The 17,408-nt window shown below is 42.0% G+C and overlaps 1 protein-coding gene across 11 annotated transcripts in view; it reads right to left on the bottom strand.

Moving 5' to 3' along the window:
• Positions 1-17,408, bottom strand: part of RFX3 (regulatory factor X3) — a 291,634-nt gene that overhangs the window by 16,561 nt on the left and 257,665 nt on the right. For all 11 annotated transcript variants that reach the window (XM_053907756.1, XM_053907766.1, XM_053907764.1 and 8 more), the window contains one exon: positions 12,932-13,085. In XM_053907756.1, coding sequence (XP_053763731.1) covers positions 12,932-13,085 — 154 coding nt within the window. The remainder of the gene's footprint in view (positions 1-12,931; positions 13,086-17,408) is intronic.

The raw sequence follows: 17,408 nt of genomic DNA, 5'->3' as shown, positions 1-17,408 counted from the left end.
GCTGTCAGCATGGAGACTGACAGGGCTCGAACTCACGAACGGTGAGATCATGACCTGAGCTGAAATCACAAGTCGGACACTTAACCGACTGAACCACCCAGGCGCCCCCCGCCCTGCCTTCCACTTTTAAGGACCCTTTGTGATCACACTGGGCCCACCCAGATAATCCATGATAATCTCATTTTAACGTCAATTAATTAGTAACCTTAATTGCGTCTGTACCTACACATTCACAGGTCCCAGGGATTGGGATGCAGACATCTTTGGGCGCCCCTGATACTGCCTGCCATTCATATCTAAGATATTTTGTAAAACCTGCCACATCTGCCTGAATAGAAACCATTTAACTTTACTTCCCCCCCCCCCCCCCCGCCCCCTATTATTAGGGGAAGCACAGCCTCCGGGTTAAGCCGTTCAGAACACACTGATATTTTTCCTCAGTTCTGTCTTCTGTAGTCTTCACTGGGGGTGAGGTGGGATAGTACGTGGCCACGAATTCGTCTTCTAAGACAGATTTGTCACTGGGGGCGGGGGGGGGGCGCATGTGCTTCAGTTTTCATTGACAGACTTTGAATTTTATATACAGCTTCCTATCCGTCTGAAATTTTTTACAGCACGCTGGCTGAAATCATACGTGCATGCAAAAAGTTTACCAGGACCCCAGAGAGCCCCCGTGTATCGGCACAACCTGATGGTTCTGCAGGGATCTACGCCATACAGACCAGCAGCCAGATGCCAGCGTGCTGGCAGGTGCTTAGCTGCTGAAGGAAGTGACCACAGGGAGCATATGCAGCAGAATCCGCAGTGAACTTGACCACGTGACCCTGGGCATGCCTGCTGACCTGGGGGCCAAGGTCATTAGCAGCTGATACGCCAAAGAGTTGAAAGTTTTCACTAGAAAAGACAGCTCATATGAGGGCCTCAGCTACTCACAGGGTCAGTCGCTACATAGAATCACAAAATCTATTCAGATAAAGTGATGCTTCGATCTCATCCCGCTCCCCAGTTCTGCCACAGCGGTGACCTTTGATACACGCGTGTAGGGAAGAAATTACGTACGCGTGTGTGTAACTGTACATTTTTCCAGTTTCTGCCAATGAACTGCTTGCTCTAGGAAAGAAGATCTTTAAGCTGTCATAGGCACTAAGAATAGAGAACTGTAAAATTCTCTGAAGTGGTTTCTATCTCCTAGTTGGAATAAGATGTCTCTTTGGAACTTCCTTTTACCCTTTAACTTGAATAAATTACACAGAGATAGTAACTGTATATATAACACTTTCTCCCCATTTCACAAGACCTTTCATTCATTCCTACTAGTTCAAATTTGATACAACTCTAGCTATGATTGTCTAATTATGATTATACATCTTCCCTAATATTGCCATTTTTTTTTTCTAAATGACTTATTTCTACATTCTATTTGGTTGGCTCTGTTTTCCAGAGCATTGAATTACTTTGCCTCTGATTACCACTTTGGCTCCAACCCAAAGAATGCTGTTGGAGTCTTCATAATTCCACGAATCATTTGTCTCAACATTCAATTTGTCTACAGGCTATTTTTCCCCTTGCAACATAATTTTATTAAAGCCTCCACATGCCTTTATATGATGTTTCATGAATTTCAACTTCTAAGCTCATCTTTATATGGTTGAAAACATGAAGGTCTAATGGTGTACATGATCAGCATAGAATCAATACTGAAAAATCTGCCCTGGAGTCGAAGACAATCAAAATACAGTCCTCTCTGAGTAATACACATAGCTTCAGATCTATGTGTGTGTATGTATGCATGTATGTATGTATGTATCTATCAACGATCTATCTATCTATCTATCTATCCATGCTTATGGAAAGGAAATGGAACTAGAAAAAAAATTAGGTACCTAATATGTGCCAATCTGCCCCCCGACCATCCACTCCATCCATCTACCTACCCCTACTTACCTGTGCCTAACTGGTAATTAATTTTACCCTCACAACAGGCTTGGGAAGAAATTCCTCATGCTTATTTTGTTGATGAGAAAACTAGGACTAAAGCAAGGATATATCTTGCCCAGGTTGCAAAGGCATTAAATGGAAAACAGGCAGCAGCATGGGTAGAGAAGAACAACATGGGGTCTAGAGCCAGCCTGACCCGGCTTTGAATCACAAGTCTACCCCTATCAGCTATGGGATTCCAGACATGTTACTCTTTGATCCTTAGATTTCCTTTTTGTGAAACAGACAGGGTCTACTGTCTTCAAAACTCAACTTTCCAATACTAGCGACAAACTCTCAGAATTCCATGCAATCGTAAGGCTATAAAGATGGTGACTTCAAATAAAATGGCGGTAGCTGAGTGGGACCACAAGATGTGTTGCCTGAGAAGGGAAGTGTCCTTAGACCTTGACTTGAGAGTCTGACACTATGAACTCAATCAAGGGCTGCAGTTGAAGATGGCTTATGTGCTGACCAAGGCTTTAATGATTCAAGCAAATACCATGAGAAGGGTGTCCTAAACATGGATGGGATGTGTGTGTGTGTGTGTATGTGTGTGTGTGTGTGTGTGTGTGTGTGTGTTTATGTTTGGCAGAATGGAGATGATCACATCATGAGAAATTGCTGATGAACTCAGATGAATATCAGCATGTAAATCCTGGCCCAACCAGTTGACTCTCTCTCTCTCTCTCTCTCTCTCTCTCTCTCTCTCTCTCTCTGGTCTTCTGAGAAGTCAACAAAGGAATTGAGAGCTTTAAAGCTTTCCTTCCCTATAGAAGCAACAAGATAGTTCACAGGCAGGTTTGGAACTTCCTGACCCAACTCTAATCTTTCAACATTCCACACTTAACTCGAACTTTGTGAAGTTCTGAACTGTACAAGTTGAGTTTTTACAACTTTATCAAGTTGTTAACTTTACAGCTCCAATGGAGCTGGGCAATCTCGGATTTTAGTTCTGCTGCCTGAAGTTCATAGAACTTATCACAAAAGGATTAGCTAGTGGCAACTATTCTGGACATAATGGGTGGTGGCGAGAGAGGTCTTGGGATTTTAATCTTACGATTAAGATTTTGGGATTTTGGGGGGATTTGGGAGCATTATTATTTTCTTGAAATGTCTTCCAAATGAGAACCAAATCAATCAAAGCATTTTACATTTAGCATCGGCACAGGGTTTCACAATGGAGGAAAATAGCCTCTGATTTTACAGTGATTTCCAATTTTATAAAATGTGCAAGGAATGCTTATGCTACATTTGGTAAAATCCCATGTTCCTTTGGTGACTTTTCTTTCTGTGAGTGTCTTTTCCAATGTATTTCCAAATGGTGTTGTCAATGGCCGAGATTTCTGCCAGTTTGCTTCAAACCGAAGCCAAAGGGGCCCTACAATTGCTGTTGGTCCTGCTCCTTCGGACTAGCCAGCTATACTGGCAACACGTGCTATGGGTCGCCCTGTACACAGGTAGCATATTTTCATCCCGGGTCTAACCGTTCAGTCATTTTTTGTTCCCCTCCACCCCCTGGGAACCCAGTGACACATGTACCTTTACCCTGTTTCCAAATCTCTAAGAAGCATTCGTGAAGGAAGAATAGAAGCCTTAGTGCCTTTTGAAGAAACAACAGGAACTATTTTCAACAACAGGAACACTGAACGATAAGGATCGTTAGGCCAAACCAAGAAGGGCCTCTGTCCTGAGACCCATGTTATAAAGAGCCCCGCCTTGGCTTTCCTGTGGCAGTGGCCCTCTCCACGGTGTAGGGAAATCATTGGGCCAAGTAGAGGTGTCCTCTTGGTGGCTGTCTGTCCCTCCCACCCCTCAGACCATACTTGTGTTATCTAAGACCTTGGAACTCCCTATGTAAAGGCCTTGAGTTCCCTTCGTGCAGATTTCTTCTCCAAGTGCACTCTTCAGAAGAAAAAAGGGAGAGCCAACGAGGGGCAGAGGTTTGCCAAGGCTGGACACAACCTGAACGTTGGCGTGAGTTGTTCAGAGGTATTCACAGCACGGGATCGGGAGTGATGCCTAAGAGAAGTGGTCTGGGGCTGGACGCTGGGTCAGGGGCTGCCTAGGTCTATGTCATTATCTTCTGGCATGGATCCACGGGGAGCCTGAGAATCTTACATTTAAACATAGCCTTCTAAGTTGTTATCAGGGCATATTTATCAACCCAGCTGGACGGAATAGATTTTACTTAGAGTTCGACTCATAACTTTTGAAATGTTAAGACATAGGGTACCTTAGGCTCCGCAAATGTTAGGGGCTGAGCTGAGAAGCATATGCTTTATGGAAATAAAACCATGGGTTCCAAAGAAAGAACCTAACTTAAGACAGGCTTCATGTGAGGCTACCTTCATCGTCTAAGAGGAAACCTTGGCATCAGTTTATTACCTGAGGGGAGATATTTCTTAATTTTAATTCTACCACCCCTCTTTTGCAGAAATTATTTTAATTTTTTTCTTTGATGTTTATTTTTGAGAGAGAATGAGAGAGACAGAAGTAGGGAGGGAGGGAGGGAGAGGGAGGGGGAAGGGCAGAGAGAGGCAGACACAGAAAAGGAAGCAGGCTTCAGGTTCTGAGCTGTCAGCACAGAGCCCGACATGGGGCTCGAACTCACAAATCGCAAGACCATGACCCGAGCCAAAGTCGGACGCTTAAGTGACTAAGCTACCCAGATGCCCACTTTTGCAGAAATTATTAACCGGACAGACAGTGGAGGCTGGCTGGGGCATGCAAACATGTCCTCTTTGTGCCAAGTAGCCTGAGTCAGGTTTGAAGTGCTTCTAAGTATCAAAACATCTGGCCTACACACTTGGAGAAAATCGTATTTACGAAAGTGTATTTTATACAGTGATGGTGAAAAGTCAAAAACGACTCCTGTGAATTGAGGCACTTGTGATCTCAAACGAGATCCGTTTCTTTATCGAAGGACCAGTAAGCACCCTCGTCACCTGTTTGTGAGCAAAACTACCAGAAAGACAATGGCAAGGCCAGAGCCACCTGGACAGGGCAGGGGATAACAGAGTGTTGCAGTGGCCAGCAGAGGGAGCTGTCATGCCTAATCTGTGCCGCAGGATCTCCCACGCCTTGCTGGCTCTGCGGTCGGTCGGTTGGGGATCCCAGGCTCACTCTTTCCTAAGCAAAATAGCCCAGGGGTGGACTTTGCTGAAGAGAACAGGGTGCCGAGATTTCTTTCCTGATGTGTCCAATGACCATTTTAGTTCTTGAAGTACATGAAGAATTCTTGAACTATTTTATCTTCTTTTCCCACTTTTGAACGCTTTAAGGGAACTAATCTCTAGTTGAGAGCACTTATGAATGCCCGGCTTGGTACAGAGGGTCTCTGAAATGTTGACAGACACATCTTAGGGAGAAGGAGCACTTCTTGGTCTAGAAGTTTTTTTCTCCTGATAAAAGAATCCAGTAGGTAAATCATGAAATCGAGTGAGAAGTCCTACACATTGGCAATCTGTCTTTCCATCATTCTTTTGTACTTCCTTTTTTTTTTTTTTTTAATGTTTATTTATTTCGAGAGACAGAGAGAGTGAGGGCAGGGGACGGGCAGAGAGAGCAGTGGGGAGGGAATCCCAAGCACTTTCCGGGCTCTATCTCACAAACCATGAGATCATGACTTGAGCCTAAACCAAGAGTCAGACGCTCAACTGACTGCACCATCCAAGAGCCCCTATACCTCCTTTGTTGAATGTCTTTTGAGCACCTATTGGAAGATTGTGTTTCGACCACAGTTATAAGCGAAAGTCCATTCTTCGAAGAGCCTAAGAAAAGGGGTTACAGCCCAGAGCAAGCAGGAAGGAAATCAAGTCCAGGTTGCTAATGAGCAGGAGTCCCAAAGGAAAGGGCTGTGGCCCTGGGCGGCTGAGTCAACAGGTGCTTTTCGCACACTCAGAGAAAGGAAGGAACAGAACGACAAACCAGGAAAGAGGAGGAAGAATGGGAGAGCTTCTACAAAGCGAATTCTTAGGAAGGTGTAGAAGAAAAGCCTCCCGTGCCTCTGCTCTGGGAGGTCACTTTGATGATTTATTGTCAAGCTGTCAGAATCGTGCTCATGTAAAGGAGCACATTTACAGTAAAAGCAAACTCCAAATTCCAAAATGATGATTTTGACTTAGGTCCGGTCTGTGGGTGGGCGCAGAGGAGCTGAAGGGTGTAATTTATCGTTGCTACTGTTTTCCAGCAGACTAAGCTTCCCAGTTACAATTTGCTTAGGCTAATATTCCAGTGAGTTTGCATATTCTAGACATCTACGAACAAACAGTAGGGAGGGAAAGGGTGGTGGGACCATCAGGGTGCATCCTGGAATGCAGAGAAGAAACCCTGGGACAAAACAATGAAAGCTTCCACACTAGGCATCTGGTGCGTGTGTGGCGGTGAATGTGTGCGTCTTTGGGGGAGCTGAACAGCACAGACGGAAGTAAGTTTGAATCCGTCTGCAAAAAAATTGTACGGTGAGATACTACAATCTCACGTGAACGGCACGGAGCCCACGTGTGGCGATTTGGAATGATACGGTCCTGCTTTCTGCCGCACGCTGGCCCTGCTTTGGGGAAACTTTCAACCTGTTTTCCCATCTTTTGCAAGGTTCTGGAGAATATTAAATAAGAATGTAAAACATTTAGCACAGTGATTATCACGAGGCAGTTCCTATATTAATTAATTAGAAAAAATTAGTACGTACGAATAAACTTTATTATAAAGAATAAGTGATATCACTTTCGACAAGTATTCATTACATTTTTTAAGCTCCTGCCGTTCCAAGACAGCTTTTTGCTGCAAATGATTGTAACTTGTGGTGCAATTCATTCATTTTAAAATATTCTAGAGCACATCTATTATTCCACAGGTACGTTTTCTGTGTATTCCCTAGTTGCACTGGAGTAAAGTCACTGAAATTTATCTTTCATTAGATTGATTTTGCCTTAAGAATCCATGCTTATTTATCACGATTATCCTTCTACCAAATGGAACTTTTTCACCCAACTTTCATCCTAAAAGCTTGCCTGTGGAATTATTATTGCTCTTCTCCAATTTTTACATTTTGAAGATTTTTTTCTCGTCTACTTTGAGTACATCAACTTTGATAAATTCACATTTTTCTTTGGATGGTATATTCTTAAGGGATCTTCCATTTTTTCCCCTAAAAATATTACTAAAGTATCATCTTTTTTTATGTTGACATTCATATCTGAATAAGTGAAGCATCTTTTGGTTTCTACTTTTTATTTCAAAAAATTGGTTATATGGGTGGCTTAGATGTAATATTAAGTAAGTATAATGAGATTACGACAAAGAGAATTGAAATATGTTTAATAAATTAAAGGTAACAACATTTACCACAGAAAATCATTTTATGAAGCAACCAAAATTTATAGATTCAGAGAATGTATTAATGGACTATGTCTATTTTGAGGAAAAAAAGCACACATACCATAAACTCCCAAATAGATTCCAAATAGTCATAAAATTCAAATAAAAGGATAGTTTTCCGCTCAGAGCTGCGCAGAAAGCCCTGAGTTTAAAAATTTTTTTATTTAACAGGTGTGCAAACAGCTGCAACTTGCTTATTTTGTTTTATTCCTGCTCCTAAAATTGCACCACTCCCAGAGAGTCTATGGGTATATTTATAATATTAAAGTTCAAAAAGGTATATAATTTTAGCAGTAAATAAGTTCTGTTTCCTTTTTACCACCCAGGCAAAAAATATAATCCTGAAGCTCTGAAATTGCACATGCTTTAAATAACTTACTAGTCAGCATTACTGTGGCAGCTGACTGACATTTAGAAGAAAACGTGTTGGGCTGTGATGCTCTATCTGTTTCCTCTGGGGGCGCCATTGCATGGTGGCCTGCACGGCAACCGAAATGGTAGTGTTAATGGGGATGCAAATAACAGTAGTTTTGTACTCCCGTGTACCGTGCTTGTGTGTACAACGGGTATCGGTCTCTCCTGCCTGCTCAAAGCATGTAAACAATTGTTAATCCTCAAATGTACCTGTTGAATTCTCATTAATGAAGATACATTAACTGTCCCTAAGTTGCTTTCAAGGACAACCTCTCCCCCTTGCTTCTGGATCTAGCTGGCTGTCCGCCAAATAATGTGCGCGCAAGGCAAAAACCGACGGTCCAGCCAAGTTTGTGACTACTTCCCAGGCTTCTTCTCGCTGACTTCCCAACTGTTCTCGCTCCCGTCCCCCATCCTGCAGCGTTCTTGCTCGCCCCACCCCCATTCGTGCAGCAGGCGACGAGCATGGTGGATTAACAGCAAGAACTTGGGGGCCAGACTGCTTGGTTTTGGAGCCTGATCTCACCACTTAGGGGTTGGGTGACCTTAGGCGAGCTACTTGACGGCTCTGTGTCTCATGTCATCATCTGTAAAACAGGTATAATAAGGGGCGCCTGGGTGGCTCGGTCGGTTAAGCGTCCGACTTCGGCTCAGGTCATGATCTCATGGTTCGTGGGTTTGAGCCCCGCGTCAGGCTCTGCGTTGACAGCTCAGAGCCTGGAGCCTGCTTGGGATTCTGTGTCCCCCTCTCTCTGCCCCTGCCCCCCCCCCCCCAAAAATAAACATTAAAAAAACTTTTTAAACAGGTATAATTAAGTTAATAGCCACAAAGCACTTAGAACAGGGCCCGGCACATAAGTAGTATGCACATCACTTGAAATTTTTGGGTTTCTTTCCTGATCCAATTCGACTTCTTGTTGACTGAATTTGATGGTATATATTGGGTCTTGCTGGTGTCTGACCTTCAGATTTTCCACGAAAGCTTCCCCTTGGCCATGCTCCCTTCCATTTCAGGTAGGACCTGTGTGCATGTCTCTGTGTGCCTGCGGTGGTCTCCACCCCTTACCCCCCAATTCTCACCAGCTTCACACAGTTATGAACTCTTTTTGCCCTTTAGATCTCACTTCAAACATCATTTCTGAAGGGCAGGGGGGGGCCTTCCCTGGCCCTCCCAGGCTAGATGAAGGCCTCATGCTTCGAGCATTCCTATTTCTCTTTAATTTTGTAGCTCTACAGTTATGTGAATATTTAGTAAATATAAATTCAAAAACTAAAATGTAAGCTTCTTGAATGCGAGGTCAAAATCTCTTTTGTTCATCATTATAACCTAATCATTACAGCATTTGGTCTAGAGTAGGTATGTAAGAAATATCTGCTAAACAGAGGCACCTGGGCAGCTCAGTCAGTTAAGCATCCAACTTTGGCTCAGGTCATGATCTCACAGTTCATGGGTTTGAGCCCCACATCGGGCTCTGTGCTGACAGCTCAGAGCCTGGAGCCTGCTTCGGATTCTCCCACTCTCTCTGCCCCCGCCCCTCCCCGCTCATGCTCTGTCTCTTTCTCTCTCTAGAATAAATAAACATTAAAAAATTGCTTTTTATATAAAAAATATGTATTAAACAGATGAACAAATTAATTTCAGAGGTAAGTCTGAGAGTCAACATTGGTGAACAAGATTTGTCCAAGATTATACCACTATAAATGTCAGAACCATCAGGAGAATTCAGTTCTCTGGACTCAAAGTGCTCATTTTTTTCCAGGGAATTAAATCTTTGATTACACACATCATACAAAGAACCATGCAATTAGTGTGGTGTAGGTTCTAGAATGAAAAGTAAATGTATAGATCAGAGAGAACGGGGTGTCTAAGGTAGTCGGAGGGGGGGGGGGAAACTGGGCTCCCCTGAGGAACTGATGTTTAAGACGTGACGTAGGACTTAGCATGAGCAAGGGGGAGTTGGGCAGAAGATTCCTGGTAGAAAGAACCATTGACACAGTGGGCCAATGATGAGAACAGCTTGGTGAATAAGAACAGAGCAAAGACCACTGTGATTACAACAAAAGGAATAGGAGGAGGGAGGTTGAGGTTAATCGGAGAGGCAGGGCCAGATCATGTACCACCTCGTGCACCAAGGAAAGAATTTTGTTCCTTACCTAACAGAAGAGAATACCAATGATGGGTTTTAAGTAGGGATAACACAACCACCTTGGCCCTTTCATAAGATAATACTGACTGTACTAGGGGAGGTTTGGGAAAGAACAGATTTAGTAACAGGGTGGACATAGGGGTCCAGACAGAAAGACATGTAAAAGATGATGCCCAGGTGTCCAGCATGATCAACTGGGAGAATCGTGGTACCATTTACTGGGAAAGAGCCATTGGTAGACAGATCAAGAGTCTGATTTCATTAAGTATGTAATGAGCTCTCAATAAATAGTGAGAACTATTATTGGGTTTGTGGTTGCTGTTGTGACTGATGATTGAAAACCAATTGCTGCAATTGAGGGTAAGGGTGACTTTTATGGATTTCAGTGGATTTGGGCCCGAGGTGTTGCCCCCACAGGCACTTCTGGACTTGGTGTTTGAAAAGGGCAACCACCTAAGGGGCTAATGCAACTGAGCCTCAACATGCAGAAGCCCTTTTTATTTATTTTTTAACCTCCAATCTGATTTCTAGTGTAGGCACGGGATAACATGGGAGGGACACATGAGAAAACAGCATTTCCTTTTTCTTGAATTTCCTTCTCCTCCTTTCAAGAATCAAGAAATTTCAGAGACGCTAATATGACTATGATCTACGGGTCTATTATGGCCAACAGACGTTCTGAGTCCATCAGCGTTGTATGGGGAGAACAAACCTAGAAAACTATGCTTAATTGGCTTGGGCTGAATAATGGATGAGTAAAGACAGCTCAAAGGATTGTCCTATAAATCGGGTAAGGGAGAGAGTAGGCAAAGAAATCAAGAGGTGTGTGTATTAGATTGTGGATCTCACACAAGTGTCTTATACCATATTTTCTGATCTAGATCTTTACTCATATTATATCTTTACCTCATGGGGGAATCTGTCATATTCATCTACATTGTTTACATATAGTAAAAAAAAAAAAAAGAAAAAGAAAACAGAATGCCTATGGGGATGGTTAATTGGCAGCATTGAGTACGTAAGACTGTTTTAACCCTGCTGAGCCAGCAACACCCACACAAGCCTGTGAGGGGGTTGCTCAGTCTTCACACTGTGTGACTGGCGCCCGCCCACTGCCCTTCTTCCCTCGAGATGTGACGGAAGCAAAGACCACACATCAGGATTAGTCACATGGTATTAATTAGAATCCCTGTTACCATTATCCCGACCATCTTCTTAAAGAAGTCCCCAGAACATACGAGGTGGTTGGCAAACGTGTTAAACAGACCAAGAGGCATGTCTGTGTCCAAGGTGTTGGACCCTGACTTGAGAAAATTTACGGTACTTAATCTACGCACCAACTGGGCATTTGGCAACCAGGTATCTGTAAGACAACTACTGAAAAAGGCACTAAGGGGAGGTCAAATCTAAGAAAAGGCCAGATGGTTTTGGTTCCATGAGGTCCCGCCTATCTGAGCGATTCTTACTAAATCTCACACACATACATACATCGTTGGCATCATTAAAGCAAAAGCACCATTGAGCGTCTTACAAACACATAACACATCAGCGCACAGCGAGAGATTTTAAAGAGGGACAAAGGAATCTTTTCAAGAACATTCTGAATAAGTCTGACATGTATTTTATTTGTATTAGAGCACTTATAAAGGTCCTTGAGGTATTTTAATGTATTTTTAATTTATACCTTTATTATCCTATTTCTTAAGCTAGGAGAATGGTCTCATAATTATTTTGACTTTAAATTTAAACAAGCACATACACACAGCTTTAAAAGGCACATGTCTTCTTTACTGCTTTGGGTAATTTGTAATATGCCCAAATTTGGTGCATAATCTAGGAACGTCGGAAGGACCCCCGATTCAGTACAACAAAATACACTGGTGCAGAATTACTGGAGAATTTGTATCTATTCCTCATCATATTAACCAATCCTTGTGTCAATTTACATCAGAGCATCAGCTTTTTGACGCTCGCTGAAAATAAGATATTTTTATTTTCTATCTAAAAATTCTGAAGATGGGGCGCCTGGGTGGCTCAGTCGGTTGGGCATCCGACTTCGGCTCAGGTCACGATCTCACGGTCCGTGAGTTCGAGCCCCGCGTCGGGCTCTGTGCTGACAGCTCAGAGCCTGGAGCCTGCTTCCGATTCTGTGTCTCCCTGTCTCTCTGCCCCTCCCCCGTTCATGCTCTGTCTCTCTCTGTCTCAAAAATAGATAAACGTTAAAAAAAAAATTTAAAAATTCTGGAGTTACTCTTTTTTTCTTTCTATCTTTAGCAATTAGAAGCCGGGGTTCGAAAATCAGAGTCTGAGTATTTGAAACAGGTCTCCACCACGCATCAGCCACGTAACCATTTCATCTGTGTCCTTAGCTTTCCACATCAACCTCAGAAATGCACTGTAAAATAGGATAACGTGGTACCTACCTCAAAAAGCTAAGTGTCCAATCCTCTGTCACCTATAAAGGTCTTCAAACTGTGCCTGACACATAGTAAGTATCCCCAAATGTTAGCTATCCTCACCACCATCACTATTACTAGCCTTCTGAAATTGGATCATTTCTTCTGTTCCTGGGCACTTGGAGGAAGGGTCTACAAAATACATATTTAATTCTGCCCTCTGGGTTTGTAGCCCTGCGCCTTACCAGAAACATCAATATTTCTTATTTTCTGTTCAATGGAGGTTCAATCACTTATTTTCTGTTCAATCACTGTTCAGGCCGGTGATTCTCAAACTTTTCCTTTCCATAGACACCTTTACAACATATTGAAACAGCCCGCGAACTTTTCACGTGATATAATTTATAATTTTAGAAATCTTTTCATTAAGAAAGTAAATATAAGAGGGATTTAAGGACCCCCCCCCCCCCTTTCAATAACTCTACAGCCCCTCAGGATCTTCCTCCATGGTCAGAAATAATTGCTTTCATCAATAAATAATATATTTAAGTTAAAATGAAATTCAGTTTCTTTTCTCAAAGCCCCGTGAGTCACGGCTCTTGCGGCCTCTCTTACCTCGCCCATGACTGCAATGGGTGTTTCTCCTGTTGCCTGAGCAACGCGATGCTCTACTAAGTAGAACATGTACTCGTCGTAGAGGAGACGGATCAGGTGGAAGGAGCCAAAGCTAGCAGCACTGCGTAAGGTTAAGTCCCGAATAACCATTGAGCTGTTTCAAGAGAGAAGACATATATGCAGCCAATGTTAGCGACCAGTTCAACCTACTTTTCTTCCCAGACGAAGTTAAGCGAGAGGGTCTAAGAGGCCGGTGCAGCACACAACCTGCCACGCAATAATTTCATTACTGAAAGCAGTTGGCTCAACTCTTTTCAACAGGCTGAGAGCGACGCCGGGGACGGGTGTGGGGGGGGGGGGGGCGCGGTCTCAGTTGGTTAAGCGACCGACTTCAGCTGAGGTCATGATCTCCTGGTCTGTGGTTCGAGCCCCACCTCGGGCTCTGTGCTGACAGCTCAGAGCCTGGAGCCTGCTTCTCCCTCTCTCTCTGCCCCTCCTCTGGCCGTGACTGTCTCTCAAAAATGAAAAAATGTTTAACAAAATTAAAAAAAAAGAATAAACAGGGTGGGAAAGAGGTAGCCCTTAGTGGGTTTCGTTAGATCCTTATCAGACCTAGACAGCTCATCACTGGGAAAAACCATTTCATTGTCACGGGCGAGCCTTCTGATTGCATTACTCTCGCAGATGGATCAGAACTGAACAAAAAAGATTTTTGAAAGACTGACAACTCATCACCACCATAAGGAAAAGCAACTTTGAGGGAAGCCTTACTGACGGGCAAACAACACATCACCACCTCTCAGCGATAACAACTCTGGACGCACACTTGGGAAGAAATAGGTATCTGTGCCATACAAAGGTTGTGAAATATACTAAGTAATGCTTCCAGATGTGGCAATCTGGAACGGAGGTATGTACAGGGACCCCTGCGAATCCTGTCAGAAGGCAAATTTATTAAGTGATTTCAACTTCTGACTGATTTCCATTTAAATTATGGTGATTTTCCATTAGAAGTAAGTATAATACAGTTAATTAAGAAATGCATATGTTTGAAAAAAAGTGAACGTTTAATTTATAAAATATGATACCAAAATGTGAATATTAACACTAACAATATATTCTATTATAAATATATATTGTATATATAAATGTAAAAAATAAATATATCTACTTAGAAAGAGAGAGAGAGAGAGAGAGAGTGCATGCACAGGTGCACGAGCAGAGGAGCAGAGGGAGAGAGAGAGACAATCTCAGCTGGCTCTAGGCTCTGCATGGAGCCCAGTGCGGGGCTTGATCCAAAGACCCTGGGATCATGAGCTGAGCTGAAATTAACAGTCAGATGCTTAACTGACTGAGCCACCTAGGTGCGTCTTCTCTATTATAATTAAAACAGAAAACAGTCCTAAACGATCCTGGCCTCGCTGAAGATGTGTCAGTCTTGGAGCTTGTCCATGCACTTCAAACCTCCTTAATATTTCTATCTTAGAGTCAGCGGTGGCTGTGTGTGTGTGTGTGTGTGTGTGTGTGTGTGTGTGCATGCGCGTGCGCACGTGTGTTTCTTATCACTTTCATTTTGTGGTCTTTTTTAGAGATTTTTGGCCCAGGAAAACTCAAACAGCCATTATATTCTCGGATAGATGGAATCTATAAATGAAATCTCATAAATGTACAGGCTGATATTCCTATGGCCTGTTTTGCAACGAAGAAATGTAAAATGTCAGGCAGATGGAAAAAGACTGTGCTTCTGTTTTCTGTTTCATTGTCAACTTTATTTATGTAGGGGCTATTAATATATCAAATTCTATACATTTAATTTGGCAAGTGGCAGATCACCAGGGTACATCTGAAACTCTAAGCCCTACATTCTGAATCTGGCTCTTCATTAATTCACTGTCAACTTCACACAAACCATTTCCCTGAGATTGGTTTTCTTCTTGGGTAAAAATAAAAGCCACATTTTTGGTCTTACCTAACTTATATGATTATTTCGAGGATGTGAAATAAACTTATGAATGAACAGATCACTACTTAAATAGAAGTGGTTACAATTATAATATACAGGAGAAGCTGAGTTTCTCAAACTCAGTTGGTTATAGCAGCAGGAACAGAAGGTTATTTTATGATGATGGCAGGGGACCTCTTATTGGTGGATTTACTTATTAAAAAGAAAAGAAAAAGCAGGAATTTGGAGTGAGGCAGAGTCATGTTAACCAGTATGTGATTTTAAGTGTAAGCATGTCATTCAACATTTTAAGGTTCAAGGTTAGTCTGAGGGTCAAATGAAATAATGGATAGGAGATCTTCAGAGAACTACCCATTATGGGGCACCTGAGTGGCTCAATTAGTTAAGGATCCAACTTTGGCTCAGGTCATGATCTCACAATTAAAGGGTTCGACCCCTGCATCAGGCTCTGTGCTGACAGCTCGGAGCCTGGAGCCTGCTTCAGATTCTGTGTCTCCCTCTTTCTCTGCCAATCCCCTGCTCATGCTCTTTCTCTCTCTGTCTCTCTCTGTCTCTCACGCATAAACATTAAAAATTAAAAAAAAAGAAAACTCCATTACTAATTTCTCTGACATTGGTTGTAGCAACATTTTTCTAGGTATGTCTCCTAAAGCAAGGGAAACAAAAGCAAAAATAAACTATTGGGACTACGTGAAAATAAAAATTTTCTGCACAGTGAAGGAAATAATCAACAAAACCAGAAGACAACCTGAGGAATGGGAGAAGATATTTGCAAATGACTCTATCTGATAGGGGGTTAGTATCCAAAATATATAAAGAACTTGTATAATTCAACACACACACACACACACACACACACACACACACCCCAATCCAAAAACACACAGGCAGAAGACACAAGCAGACATTTCTCCAAAGAAATCCAGATAGCCAACAGAAACATGAAAAGATGCTCGATCTCACTCATCATCAGGGAAATGCAAATCAAAGCCACAATGAGATGTCACCTCACACCTGTCAGCATGGCTAAAACTAAAAAACACAAGACACAAGAAGTGCTGGTGAGGCTGTGGAGAAAAAGGAACCCTGGTGTGCTATTGGCAGAGATGCAAACTGGTGTAGCCACTGTGGAAACCAGTATGGAAGTTCCTCAAAGTTAAAAGCAGAACTATCTTATGATCCATTAGTTGCACTACTGGGTATTTACCCACATATATAGAAACACTAATTCAAAGGAATACATGCACCCCTCTGTTTATTGCAGCAACAGTAACCAAATTACGCAAGCAGCTCAAATGTCCACTGAGAGGTGAATGGACAAAGAAGTGGTGTATATATTCAATGGAATATTACTCAGCCATAAAAAATAATGAAATCTTGCCATTTGCAACAGCATGGATGGGGCTAGAGTGTATAATGCTAAACAAAATAAGTCAGGGAAAGACAGATACTGTGTGATTTCACTCCTATGTGGAATTTAAGCCACAAATGAGCAAAAGAAAAAGAATGACAGACAAACCAAGAAAGACTCTTAACTACAGAGAACAAACTAATAGTTACCAGGGGGGAGGTGGGTGGGAGGACGGGTGAAATAGGGATGGGGATTAAGAGCACACTTATCATGCATGTTGAGCACTGAGGAACGTATAGAACTGTTGAATCACTATATTGTGCACCTGAAACTACCATCACACTGTATGTTAATTATACTGGAATTGAAAAAAAAGGAAAACTACTCGTTACCACAGTACTACATATATTAGAGTTAATAATACATTCATTGTCATAAACCGTAGTTCTAGTGAATAATTCCTTAGACTCAAATACCTTAGTGAATACCTTAAGTTTAGAACTCAGTAAGTGAGCTACTAAAAATAGATTAATTCGTTCATTCCTATGCCACAGATAAAAAATTATGTTTATAATTCTACGCACGCCTTTCCTAAAATTTAATGACACATAACCCATTTGTAAAAATAATAAATATAAACACAATACCTATTTGAAATTAAACATTTGTTTTCCTATGGAAAAATCTTAAAAGGCAGAGAAATCCCTCTACTTAAAAAAGCAAAAGCAAACACAACACAAAAGTAACAGTAAAATGTTGTATAACATTTTTACCTAAACGGATCCAAACTTGACCAGCTGGAGTAAATAATTTCGAATTGAAGCAGAATATTTGCTAATTGCATCTCTTGTTAAAGACAGAAAATATTCATAATATATCCCAGAGAAGACAAAAAGCTAACAAACATACAAAATTTCACTAACCTTACTCAAAATTACAAATTAAACACCACATGTCATCTATCGTACTGTAAGAGATGAAAAGGTCCAGTGCTGCCGAAAAAGATGGGAAAACAACTCTCGTTTACTGTTTTTGCGAGTATACATTCACAAAACTTTTGTGGTGAAGGGAAATTTGGCACTATGTCTCAAAACTAAAAAGGCAGAAAACGTTGACTTACCAATTCCAATTCCATAAATTCACACAAATGAACAAAGATAATT

The sequence above is a fragment of the Panthera pardus genome, unplaced genomic scaffold (assembly GCF_024362965.1).
Source record: "Panthera pardus isolate Hobbes unplaced genomic scaffold, ASM2436296v1 HiC_scaffold_20, whole genome shotgun sequence".
NCBI classification, from domain to species: domain Eukaryota; kingdom Metazoa; phylum Chordata; class Mammalia; order Carnivora; family Felidae; genus Panthera; species Panthera pardus.
This window is presented reverse-complemented; position numbering and strand designations above follow the sequence as displayed.